The sequence below is a fragment of the Convolutriloba macropyga genome, chromosome 7 (assembly GCF_964194025.1).
Source record: "Convolutriloba macropyga chromosome 7, txConMacr16.3, whole genome shotgun sequence".
In the NCBI taxonomy this organism is placed as follows: Eukaryota; Metazoa; Xenacoelomorpha; order Acoela; family Convolutidae; genus Convolutriloba; species Convolutriloba macropyga.
Window position 1 is genome coordinate 9098868 of NC_134474.1, and position 14112 is coordinate 9112979.

Genomic DNA, 14112 nt, shown 5'->3' on the forward strand with positions numbered 1-14112 from the left:
TTCTGTTTTCAAGTTGACTATAGTTTGATTCCCACGCACAATTTTAACTTGTCGAAGACCAAATTTACGAAAATGGAACGGATTCGTGTTGTATGTTCCACTGAACTCATTATTCAGATTCATAGCAATATCAATCATTCGAATTGGTTTGTTTGAAAATATATTTTCTTGTATAAACTGGTTCTGTCCTGCGGGAATGATAAACGTTTTTGGAAGTTCTTCATTATAGTAAAATATGGCAGGTTCTCGCAGCAGTCTACTTTTAAAACTTCTCATCCAGTTATCTGAGATCGCTACCTGTCTAGTAAAAAGACAAGCTTCCAAAATTAAGGCCTCCGAGTTCAGCCCACCAGTATCGATCATATAGAACGCTGGAGATCATCGGATCAATTTTAGTCTGAGGTTGACATTTGGGAGAAGTAAAGTTTCACAAGCAAATAGACCTATTGCCAACGGACCGTAAAAAGTAAATTCATCTTTATCTTTCTGAAAAACAGTATCTGTAAATGCTCTTTTTGTAAAATTGTTTGGCTCAATCTCGTATCGATATCCTTGGCATTGGGATAAGCTCTCCTTGGTTCCTTTTGTTCCTGAAAATTCAGCAGAGACAAAAACTTGGTGAGCATAAAGAGAATTGGCACTGTGAACTTGTTCATTGTTTAGATAGACTTCGCAATTAGAGAAAAGTGAATGAAGAGCATTGTTTACCAATAATGTTTCTTCGGCATTATCCAAACGTGTTCGATCGCCTTTAATAACCCTTCCTCTGATGAATAATCGAGTAGATCGCAAGTCAGTAAAAATATTACGATCAGTTTCCAATTGAAATTCGATTGTTGATTCGTTTAAGGAATTTGTTGGAAATATTTGTTGTTCATTGGACCAAAAAATTGGGTCTAAAATTGGAACTTTCCCAAAATTCGAGCATAGAGTGAGACAAGGAATTCATTTTAGCCGACCGTTTTTTATAATGATAATTGAGGAAATGATCAAGTTTTTTTCTGGAATAATAAAGTAAGTTGAACTTGACCAATAGGGACGAAGGGAACCAGCTGTCCAGCAGCGTTTCTTAATTCTACATGGATACTGTGGAAGTTCGATTTGATTACTTTATGGAACCTCAAGTGTTCGAAACTGCGATAACTCAAAACCTGCGATCTCTTAAAAATCTCATCATTATGGAACTCTCGGTGTTTGAATGGAAAGGAGCGTAGAAGAGGACATTTCACATCACCGACTGAATTGGGTTCAACTATATCCAAGTAGAGTAAAACTGTATGTGTTCCAGTAATATCAAAAGGGAGATCGGCCGTTGCCCAGGACTTGGTGTTGTATGATCTTTTCGAATAAGGCATAACAGGTTTGTCAGCTTCAACGCCCAAGTTAGCAGCCAAACTTTTGCTGAATGATACATTTTGAGATTCTCTATTGCAAAAAGTTAGTCTTCGACTTTTTTTGTCGATGTTGATGGAAAATTGAGGATCTAAGTTTTTGGGATGTCGTGCTTTTTTGGGAATATCTGTAAGACTCTTTACAAATTCATCCATAGAGTTAAAAACTGCTGGTGGAATGGCAAAGACATGTTTAAATTTCTCATCATAGTGAAAGGTCATCAATCCTCCTTCAACGCTATAACATATACCGGGATATGATACTTCGACTAAAGCTACTTCCCAAGATCCATCCAGTTCAATTTTGTCGGGAAGAAAATTAGTGAATGAAGCCATTGTATTTTGAGGATAAACTTGAGAGGAAGCGTTGGATACTAATTCAAGATAAAACGAATTCATGATGTTTGACTGTACTGTGACGTTTGTTTGGGAAAATGATTAGTCAAGGTTCTTCAGAAAGTCTTTCCGAATTTTTTGCCGAACGATACTTTGTCTCGTGTTTTTCCTCTTTTTCATACCACCACCAACTTGTTTTCGTATTGTTGATTTCGCAGTCTTCTTTACTGCTTTTTTAATTGAAGTCTGTCCTGATAAAACACCTCCAATTTCGGGAATGGCTGACTCGATTACATCTCGTCCAATTTTTTTTGCTGCAGGTAAAACGTATTTCTTGAGAATTGGAAGAGTTGTTCTAGCGACTGTTCTTGCCAAGGCTCCAAAGCCACGCCCTCTCTGACGAGGAACTCCTTTGAAATAAGGCAGATTGTAACCGTCCATTTTCTAGCGCGACTAATTGAAAAATGATTATTTAACTTTTGACAATTCTTGCTCGTAAAAGATTCCATCAATGTTTTCTCCTTTCTGATCAACAACAAACTAAGTCGGGAAGGGAGCCAAAGTGTTTATTTTTCGAATTAGGAAAATTTCATGTGTATAGTGAGGCTTATATCCTTTTTGAAAATTGTGCCCTACTAATACCAACCGAACTTTATCACCTACTTTAAAATTAGGCTTCTTGTTTTTTCGTAGTTTCATCCGCTTGTACATGACAGTCAAAAAGTCAGCATTTACTACATCTTTGGGTGCCAAACCAATACTTCGATTTATTCTAGAGTTGATGATGTCAACAAACATTTGCAGGTCTTTGATGTAAGATAATGTGTCGTTTTCCTCCAGGTAGCGGTAAATTAAGTTTTTCAGGGTTCGTATAGCTCTCTCGCCAAAAGCTACTTTTGTTTCACTATAAGTGTGATAATATTTGACTCCCACATCCTCGCAGAAATTGGCCATATCTCCAAAAAACTCTTTACCTTGATCTAGCCATAATTTTTTCGGGAAATTGAGTTCGTTCTTTTTCGAACACATTTTGATAAAAGCTGCTTTCACGCCCTCTGCTCGTTTGCTTCGTAATGCTTCTACTCGCAAGAATCGAGAAAAAACATCGACAGTAACGAGTAAAAAGTTGATACCTCGGTTCCATTGTGATTGTTTATCCATTTGTGCAAGATCCAAACACCAAATCTCATCAATATAGCGAGCATGCGCATTTAGCCGGGGAAATTTTCTTCTGATCCCTTTGTACTTCGTATAAGAGTCTTTTGATTGTAAAAATTTTGTAACTTTCTCGGGACTTATTCCACTTGATTTTGTTAGGTTGTTGATAGAACCGAAAGCTGTTGATCCCTTCCCTTTATACAACTTCTGCAATTTGATTCTATCTGAAACTGTAATTGAACCAGTCTGAGTCATACTGTGTCCTCAAAATGTTGTTTTTAACCAGATGTGGTCTCAGATTTAGAACTTTAAGAATTAGGAAATAGTTTGGATCAACTGGAGCGTTTTTCAATTTGATTGAATGAAGGAATGTTTTTATATCAACTCCTGTGTCAACGTTGTCAACAATAATTGTATTGGAAAGTGAAACTTTCAACCGTTTGTTTTCGTAAATTTCTTTCAAAGTTTTCAATGTCTCGGGACTGTTCTTATAGTGAAATTCCAGATCTGTCTTAAGTTCTTTAGGTGGACGATCGGTTTTTTCGGAACTAATTTCTTCTTTCGCTTTTTTGATAACTGGAAAAACAGTTTCTTCCTTTTTATAGATCTCGCTGGAGGGTTTCGGTAATTTCCCTTTTCTGGACTCCCACAGTTCTTTTGGAACAAGAACAAACTTTTTGACCTCACTCATTGAAGAAAGTTGAAAATTTGTTCATACAAGGTTGATAAATGTAACCTAATATTGTTATTCCAGCTTTCGAGCCCAATATAAGTCTTCTGGAATTGAGGGTTGTTGATTTTGACGTGAGCTTTCTAAGTTGGTTTTGGAGGCGAACAAACTGATTTTTTCTTACTCCTGTGAGGTTTCCTTCAATCAAGTTTACAATACACTCACAGAGAAATCTGATGAACTCTTTAGGACAATTTAGAAGGAAGGCTTGTTGAAATTTCTTGCTAAGATTCCGAAAGAGCTTCAGAGTATAATAGTTCTGTGCGTTTATCATTAATATCAGTAATACGAGCACGACTGTTCGGTACGAAGAATTCTGAGGGAAATGATGTTACATTTGAACAGTATCTCAACAAATCAGGTGTAGATGGTCTCAAATCAATCATAAGATGACCATACGGTTCTTGTGTTGCATCATCATACCACTGTTTTAGTTGTCTTCCGAGACCTAGCTGTCTTCCCAAGATATCAATCTGCTGCACATCTCTCGGTGATTTGAACAAAACAATGTGAGTAGTCTGCAGCTCAGCATCACGTCCAGTTTTGTTTTTGTGGAAGAGATTATGCTTGATATATACACAATTTAGGTTTCGATGTCTACCGGCTGTCGCAATTCCGTTGAATTTTTCCGACTTGGAAAGAATGTCCAATGAATCATCGAATATAAGTAAATATTTAGTGCCGTCAGCGGGTAAGTTATCGATTAAATCAAAGTCAACTCCCTGAATGAATTCTATGTCTGCAATTGATTGCATCATTGTGTCGTAAATTGGCTGAAAGTGCTTATAAAAGTATAAAATTCGATCAAATGATGGCTGAAAAGTTTTCATTCGTAGCATATCATTGATAAAAACAGTTTTTCCAGATCCGGAAGGACCAACAAGATACATCAAAATTCGTTCGTTTGTTGAAATGATTTTGTTCATTTTATGTTCGGGGATTAGGAAGTATATAACCAACGGCACTTGAAAGAATAGCAATCCAAACTGTTCGTTCGTCACAAGTTCTAGCAAAAATAAGATTAATAATTGAAAACAGAAGCAGTACTAATACAACTAAGCACTGAAATATTGACAAAAAAGCTGTTCGAGAGCAAGTGCGACCACAGATTTTCCAAGGAGGTCTTTCCTGATTGTTATTATCAAAAATAAAGTCAGATGCGTGATTGAGATGATCTGTCAATAGAGAGCAACTGATTTTTGTTCGTCTTTTTGTAATAATGATTCACACTTTGATTAATTGGAATCGTGATGACATTTTCAAAAAACAACAATATGCAAGACCTGTTATATGTCCCAAGATACAAAAATTCAATATAGAATTAAAAAATAGAACAACGTAACAATATCCAGGGCCAATATTTAGATTTGTTTTCAGGTATCCTGCGGCATCATGAAATGTAGCATGTAATCGAAAATTTTTTGACCAATTGAGAAGTTTTTCTAACTTTGAGTCACCAACTCCTATTAGTCCCCCAAACGGAGTTTCTCTGTTGATTTTATCCAGATCTACATTTTTGTTCAAGCTTCGACAGACAGCCAAAAAATAATTTTTGCGTTTTGTATTTCCAACAAAAAGTTTACTGATTTCTTTCTCTAACGCTACAATTTCCTCAATGTTCATATCAAGCAACTGTACTGGAACATTAAATTTTAAAAAGTGATTAAATACAAACATCACAACATACAATATTAAAAATTTACAATTACTGTTATGCACTTTGCGATCTTTTTTGATTTTTGACTTTGTTCAGCACTGAAATAATTTCATCACTCATTCTGTGTAGTTTCTCCATCTCACCAATTCTGACCGAAAGAAAGCATTTCCTTCTAAAAATGTCCTTTTCACTCCCTCGTGTGAACAGCTTGATTGTGAAGTAACATCGATTCGGGTCATCTTGGAAAAATATTCTAGTTACACACACCTTCCGTCGAGCAGTCTCACTCACCTCCCAGCACACATCAAATTTTGCTTTTTCCTCGACATCAGTTGGTTGGAACACAGTTTCGTCAATCACCAGCTTCGCAGTACCTACAGTAGATTCAAACAGTAGTGCTTCTTTTATCATCTCAGGTATCTTTTCAATAACAAGCTTCAATTCTCTGGCCGATAGCATCAGAAATTGATGCAGAACATATTCACTTTCCACATTTTCGCGAAATACTTTCAAGTGAGTCCAGTTAGAGTTTGTGTTGATTGTTTCCTCTGGGATGCTGATTTGAAACTTCCGGTTACCGTATTCTTGAAAGGACCAACAGTTGTTTCTTCCGTCGTGCTCCTCATTTGGTTTTGAGTCGGTGTTGTCTTTTTTATCGTTCATGTCTTTAAATAGAGAAAACATGCTCTCCTTGTGGTAATCAAACTGTGGAGAGGGAACAACTGGTTTTCCCTTGTAATTTCGTTTGCGGATGGGAAAGGAGAATTGTTTTTTGGAATTAGGTGAGACTGAGCTTTGATCCATCAGTAAGTAAAAATGAGTTTTTAAAGTAGAAAAGTTGGGTATACAAGGGTAACTGAATATTGAGAGTGGAAAGAAATAAATGAATGAATTGTCTTCAAGAAAGGGCTTGATATCTTGAACCAATGATATTTAAGTAAGAACGAGAACAGTAGCGAAAAATAAACTTCGTATCCAATGAGATGTTTTAAAATAATTCGTAACCAATGAAAATAGAGCGTGCGTCATGACGTAATAGTTATGTCACTTCTATTTTTAGTAACATCACGTGATGCCAAAGATGAGTTTTCTATATTTAGTCACGTGAGGGTGAATTTAGCATCGAACAAAAGCGAGTTATCTCACTATTCTATTGGAGAACACCTATAGTTCGAGAAAGGAATATTTTGATGAGATGATTGAGTCTCTTCATTGTCAGTTTCCTGGATCGGAGGAAGAATAAGGTCTTTGAAATCGGGCAGATTGAAGGCTTCTGGTTTTTTAGAACATGAGTCAGCATGCTTGGAGAACATGTCTTCTACCCACCAAACACCGTAGTGATTTATGTCACGAGAGTACGGGAACATAATTCCTTTGCTGTCTTTCAACGGGTGAAACCCTTGTTCTTTTCGAATTCTTTCAATGGTTTGAAAATAAGTTTGGAGAGAAAGCAATGAATTGTTGACTTTTTCTTCGGCTAGGTGGAGGTTATGATGTCTAGCTGCCTCTAAAGTTCTCCACAAATCCTCCGGAAGTGTCAAGCTAGTTGTCTGAGTTTTAATTGTTACTCTAGTGCAATCCACCTCAAAAGATAATTCCAAATTGTTATCGGTTACTACAGTTTTAAATATTGATGCTTCCGTGATAGGAGCGTAATCTAAATCTGAATGAAAAGTAGAAAGAAAAGTTGTTGAAGGAAGTAAAGGAGGAATTGGAGTATTTTGCATTTTTACTAGGCTACTTATGTTCAACGAAGACAAAAGACAAAATGAATCGTAAATGTTTTTCAGCATCAACATTCCAAAATCAGATCTGACAGATTATGTGATTGGCTAAAAAAAATAAGAAATAGACATTTTCAAAACAATTATACAACTTTTTCTGAAATCGGAAAATTGGAACTTCAGTTTAAAACGACACAGTGAAACACAATTTTAAACAAAAAATTGATTAAAATTGTACAAAAATCTGTAAAAATCAAAAATAAAAAATTGTACTTTTTTGTTAATATGGGAATGGGTGGGTAAATGACCTTATAAGTTTGTTGTTAAGACACTATCTTGCTAATCCCTTTAGTGTGAAGAGCTTGGGTATCATACTGTGAGGTACATTTTTGAAAATCACGTAAGCTGTACATAAGTGTAAATGAGTCATCCTATCTTTTTTAAAATTAAAACATTACCTAGCTAATCCCCCTTTGTGTGAACAGCTTGGGTGTCATGCTGTGCGGTACATTTTTGAAAATCACTTAAGTCGTACATATCTGTGAGTCATCATATCTAATTTAAGAATTAAACATTTTATAGCTAATCCCCTTCGTGCGAACAGCGTGGGTATTATGCTGTGAGGTACGTTTTTGGAAATTTACATTATTAAAGTGTAAAATGGTAGGGGGTCAATGACCTTACTGATTTGTTGTTAAGGCACTATCTTGCTAATCCCCTTCGTGTGAACAGCGTGGGTATCATGCTGTGAGGTACACTTTTGAAAATTTACATTATTAAAGTTGAATATGGTAGGGGGTCAATGACCCTACTGATTTGTTGTTAAGGTACTATCTTGCTAATCCCCCTCGTGTGAACAGCTTGGAGATCATTCTGTGAGGTACACTTTTGAAAATTTACATTATAAAAGTTTAATATGGTAGGGGGTCAGTGACCTTATTGATTTGTTGTTAAGGCACTATTTTGCTAATCGCCTTCGTGTGAACAGCGTGGGTATCATGCCGTGAGGTATACTTTTGAAAATTTACCTTATTAAAGTTTAATATGGTAGGGGGTCAATGTCCTTACTGATTCGATGTTAAGGCACTATTTTGCTAATCCCCTCCGTGTGAACAGCTTGGTTGTCACGCTGTGAGGTGCATCTTTAGAAATTTACATTAGTAAAGTGTAATATGGGAAAGGGTAAATGACCTACTAATCCCCTTCGTGTGAACAGCTGGAGTATCATGCTGTGAGGAGGTACATCTTTGGAATTTGGTGGATTATGGGCTATACCTAATGTTAATACATAGGTACATCCTTTTACCCCCCTCTGATCTGCTCACGTTATACTACTACGTTAACTGAATTTTACTAGCCGAAAATTCAAATACCGATGATGCCTTGAATTACGAATTCAAAACATGCACTGCATTTGAGCCCCCCCCCCCCCCCAATCTTAGTTGGCGCGTATCAGTCATTATTAGTGCCACCAGCAAGATCAAGTGCTATATTAGCAATTTCGGATTTTTTAAGTCCCCCCTCCCCCACCACAACTTAGTTATTCTACTGGGGGAGCATAATATACGGGGGGGGGGGTTGCACGAACGGAAAGATCCGCAATTTCTTATAAAACGACACATGTTGTTGTACTTGTTGGTTGACGCAACAGGTCCAAAAAGTTTGGTTTGATGGTTTTAGACTGGAGTCCCATGTCATTCCTGATCACTTATGGATCCAGTTTCGTCCACTACGAGGTCCCTTCTGTCGAACAGTTTGACGTCATCTCAATAAGACTCGCTTTCAGATTGAAAGCAAAAGCATTAAATGGAGAAATCATTAGTGTATTTGGAGAGACGGACTACGCCATTGTGGGAGTAAGTGAGGGAGTTCACGGTAGTGGGGGAGTTTTTATCACGGGATAGGAGTTTTATTATTACAGGAGTTTTTATAGGAGTATTGGGGGGTATCCGTAGTAGATACCCCCCCAAGAAATTGTGCCACTATATTATAGCCATTATGGTGTGTATGTTGTATGTATATTCACGAGTGTGTGTGTGTGTGAGTGGGGGGGGGGTGGGTGGAGGTTGTATGATCACTAAGCGCGGGGGGGGGGGGTACAATGGTGAAACTTAAACATCACCAGATATGAAGGTTTAATATTTCGCTAATGTGAACAGAAACGAGGAAAGATAACAAGAGGGCTTAGATTTTCTATTTAAATTTGTCATTTACTCCTTACTATTATTGTTAATTGCTCTAGAACGAAGTCTGAAGTAATTTTTGTAAACGGGTGTGTCTTTTTTATGCAAAATTTTTGCTTGACCGTTTTATTCTAGAACATTTTTCTTATTTTACTTCTTGTTTGACTTAATGAGAAATTAAGTGGGCGTTGCAAAAATAAAACCGATTGTAATGTAGGAGACCCTTAAGGGCACGATAGCCGCGTGTTAAGTCCTTTAGTCAAGGACGCGGTATGTCGCTGGTTCGAGTTTCCTAGTTGTAGTTTTTTTTGTACCAAAAAAGAAAGTTTTTCTTTGCTACAGCCTTCTCCGAATTAAATTGCTCAGCTTGTCGTTCAAGAGCAACTGGGCCTGCGTTATGTTTATTATTATTACATAATAGCAAATCTATGTGGGCGGAAAACAGTTTTAAAATATACTTCTAAGGACCTCAGGAAAGTGCTGATGCAACAAAAAAAAACTTCTAAAAAGCTCATCTGAATGATTCAAGGAGTTTTATAGTTCATGTGAGATGGTGAAAATAGACAAAATTTCATTAGTCAGTGCCAATTTTTCCTCTAAAATACGAAAATAATTGGCCGGAACTTTTTAACTAAAAGGTTAGAAAAATTAGTGAACATGAGGGAACGAAGTCTGATATGGTACCTGTCTTATCTTTTCATAATGCAAAGAAAAGTGTTGTAACCATAACTGAGTAAGCTATGGTCAACCTGCAGCTATGATTAAGTGAGTACTCACCCTCACACAGACAATTTCACAGAGGCAGGGGATCGAACTATTAATCATTGCCATCTCAATCACACACCTTACCTCTCTGTTATCACCACTTCGCCATATAATTATGTTTGATGATTGAAATATCATCATTTGGGGTCGGTAGTGTGTTGGGGGAAAACATCTTATCGGTCAACAAACCTGCTAAGTGATGCCTGCTTTAATAAATTTTAGCATTTTTTAAAAAAAATTTGGTCTGATTAACAATTATCTCGAAAATCAATATTGCTACACCCGGTGGTCCAATTCAACGTATTTATTGACAAAAACAAATAAGCAGTTTTGTAAAATTCCATCATTATAGTCCCCGACATTCATTTTTTTCCCTCAAACCATTCTTGAACATTTTGGCAGTCATGCTATTCTTTTTTTACGCCAATAACTTTTTTGTTCAAACAGATTTCACTTTTTGCGCTTGTTATCTTGTTTGACTTGATTGCTTTGACGCGGTAAACTAATAAACTGATCGAGCTCCCTCTTTTGATTGATTAGGAAGGCAATGACAAACAATTTTTCCCATTATAGCCCCACAAAATTATAGCCCCCATTATGGTATAATTACCGTTATGGGGGGAGCTGGGGGCTATAATGCGAAAGACCTACATTTTTTTACTATGAAGGTTTTTTCTTGTGATCCTCATATTTATAACCCTTATCTGTTAACTAGGATTAACCTTAACCTGATTTGCACAAGAAAATATTTTTGTTTCAAAGATTTAATTTCCGATCAAAATAATTTTATGTGTTCCTATGATCCCCTATTTCTTATGATTTGATATAATTTAGATCATCTATGCCTATATTAGTAAAAAATATTTAATAGTTTTTTCAAAGTTTGCCTGGAATTTTTATTTTTTTTAAAAAAATTGGACATCTAAATTAAGAGAGCTAGAGTGGTCAAACGTTCAGGCTTAAATCAAGTGTTTAAATGGGATTTTCCAGTATTCCCAATGTAAAAATCGAAAAGAAGATATTTGACACTTTCTTGGGTTGTGTCGAATTTTAAAGCACTCGCGACGGCGCCATGGCAATCAAGTTTAACACTTTTTTGTTCGTGGCATCATTAGACGTCTACGAAGCGATGGCGTAGAAAATTTTTCATTTTCCGTTTCAAAATTCAAATTCAACATATTGTTCCAATTAAGAGGGAGGCTTCTAGGAGGCAATCTAATTGAGGTACAGAAAGTATTAATTTTACAGCAGTCAATTGGAAGGATCCGGAACTAATTTAATCTGAACTATTGTTTACTTTGTTTTTTTTTTCATTTGTACGCTAAATCTTATGTCGTGGTCGATAACACTGGTCAAAGAATTCAATGATTTGAGCTTCAAACTGAAAATTGCAACTGAAAATATACAAAATTTGGCTCTTATTTATAGTGCATATCTGTGCAAAAATATACAGAGTAAATTTAGATTAGCTCAAAATATTTTACATGATTGACATGTGAATAGATCTTAGGTCCGAATTGCGGAGGTGATTTTCTATTTTCTTCAATATTTCACGAGAACCATATTTGATCTTGGTATAATCGAGTTCATCCGTTGGAGGTAGAAATCATATTTTCATAGCGCAAAGAATTTCATTTCTGACACGTGTTTGATGAGTCAATAAGATAATGATGGCGCCAAAACAAAATTAGAATAGGATTCAAATTTTGTTTTGTGGCCATTATGGATACAACAATAAAGTTCGTCAGGTAAGTTCTTTTTTTGTTCTTTGAAACTTTAATAGAGAAAACGCCTAAGTTTTCTGACGTTTCTTAGAAACCATCACATCCTTTTTAAGCAAGTTTGTGGGTATAGAGTCCCAAATCTTTAGGGTTCTTTTCTATCATTTGATGATGTTCATGAAAGCTCTGATGATTCAGGTTGTCGTTGCTCTGCAGTTGATGTGGCTGCAGAAGCTTCGTCTTGATGTGAAGGTCCCGCATCTGTGTTTCTGAACTTGTGGTTCTGATTGAGATATGGTCTCCTCCACTGGTGGTTAAGCTTTCACATTGTCCACGCCTAGTCTCGCAATTTGGTTGTCGTTCACTAGAATAGTCCGAGTTGAGATTTCAGGTTGTGTGAAAGCTATGTACGAGCTTTTCCTAATGATGAAAGTTGCAAGAACTGTCTCCGTTTTTTCGTTGGCCTTTAATAGAATGGGGTTTTACAAGTCGAAATCTGCTATTGCTGGTAGTCTCACTCTGTGACACTCTGTTTCCAAACGTCGGCTTCTGGCCACGTATTGACTGTTTTCCCAATGCCAGTTAATTTGACAATCCTTACGTTTACTAACAAAATATTGAACGTCTTGGGTAATGCCAGGCCACCATGCTATCATTATGACTGATGCTTTGGTTGCATTCTTCCTAGGATGTGTCTCATGTGCTTTTGCTAAAACAAAATGTCTGAGTTTGGGTGGAATGAAGGGAACAACACCTCTGAAGATGATTCCATTGTGTATGGTAAGTGCATCTTTCTGTTGTTTGAATCCTTTATCTGCTTCGGAGCATAGTTTCCAATTGCCACTTTGATTCGTTTCATTATGTCTTGGGAAAGATGTTTTGTTCCAAGTTTGGTTCTGATTTCTTCTTGGGTCACCAAGTCAGTCTGAGTGAAGTATATGTTGTAGACTTCAAAACATACTCAATCGTTGTCAGATTCCTCTTGGTCGAAATCCATTCTGCTCAAAGCATCTGCTGGGGTATCTGCTCTCCTGGTGTGTACTTCAACTCATAGTTGAAGCCCATCAAAGCTATTGCCCATCTTGTAATTCTAGCTGATGCTGTTTTCGAGATATCCTCGTCTGGTGCAAAGAGATATTTGAGTGGTCTGTAGTCCGTCTGTAGGGTAAATTGTCTTCCAGGAACGAATTGCTTCAATCTTGTGACCACAAAGACAATTAATTGCCAGTGCTTCTCGCTCTATGTTGGAGTAGTTTTGCGCCGCTTGACTCAACTTTCTCGAGACTTATATAACTGGATGTCCTTTTTGTGAAAGAACCCCGCCAATGGTTTCTTGGTTCCTCAGAGGCACCAGTATGAACTGTTGCTTCTTTTTGCAAACTGTATGGCTGTGCAACTGGGTTAGCTTATAATTCATTTTTTATGTCTTCAAAAGTTTTTTGTTGCATTTTTGCCCCATGTGAAATCGCTCATATTGTTTAAAGGTAGCGTTTTTGTTGAAAAATCAGGAATTATCCTCCGTAAAAATTTGCTAGCCCAACAAACGATTCGAGTTGTTTGTTGTTAGTTGGTGCGTTTCCAATTTTTTGTTTTTGGCAACATTCTTGGGTATTTGGTGCTATTCCCTCCTTTGAAATGGAAGGGTCGCCATAGACCAATACATCGTCTTGAAACATCACAACACCCTGATTCCTTTGAGTGCTGATTCGATGCAAATCTGGAAGATTGAGGAAGAGTTTTTCAATCCTTGAGGTAGTCGGCACCTTTGGAACAACCCCTGAGATGTGTTGGTTGTCCATATGTCTTTTGCCCCTTCGTCAAGTTCAATCGGATAGCAATCGTCTGAGAGGTCTAATTTTGGCAACATAGGAGGCCCCATAAAGATTATGGAATATTATCTCCATATCTGGTGTAGGGTAGTCCTCGTCCATGACTGCCATTGATATGCACTTTCAAGATCACAACAAGTTTACGTTCTCCGCTCTTCTTTCTCTGCCACACCACTGGTGTTGCATTCCTGACTCTTGGCTTTACCGGCGCCAAAATGCTTTGTTTTACCATCTGTTTCAGAATCTCCCTCACCTTGTCTTGACGAGGTAGAGGTATTTTCTTGGCTTTGCAGAACATTGGCTGTGATGCTGGTATTAACTTTACTTGAGCTTTGTAACCCTTCAAAGCAGGTAAGTGTTTGGTTCTGATGTTGCTCACACCATGCATAGGTAGAAGGTCTTTACCAAGTAGTCCTGATTCTTTATCAGACTGCACAACTGCTAGTTGCTTTTGTGTGTACCTGCTTCAGTTCCACTCAACGTCACAAGTATGTGATCCCAGCAGCTTTAATTGACAGCCATCATAAGCTTCTAGATGTCTCATTTTAACATCTAACTGAGGTGTACCAAGCTGAGTCAATATTTTTGATGTTATCACTGCTATCTGCACCTGTGTTT

At 37.1% G+C, this 14112-nt stretch overlaps 1 protein-coding gene across 1 annotated transcript in view; it reads left to right on the forward strand.

Moving 5' to 3' along the window:
- The window catches only part of LOC142342933 (protocadherin Fat 1-like), a 191100-nt gene that overhangs the window by 143302 nt on the left and 33686 nt on the right, over positions 1-14112 (forward strand). Inside the window, exon 47 of the mRNA XM_075394612.1 lies at positions 8677-8852. Within this exon, the coding sequence (XP_075250727.1) occupies positions 8677-8852 (176 nt within the window). The remainder of the gene's footprint in view (positions 1-8676; positions 8853-14112) is intronic.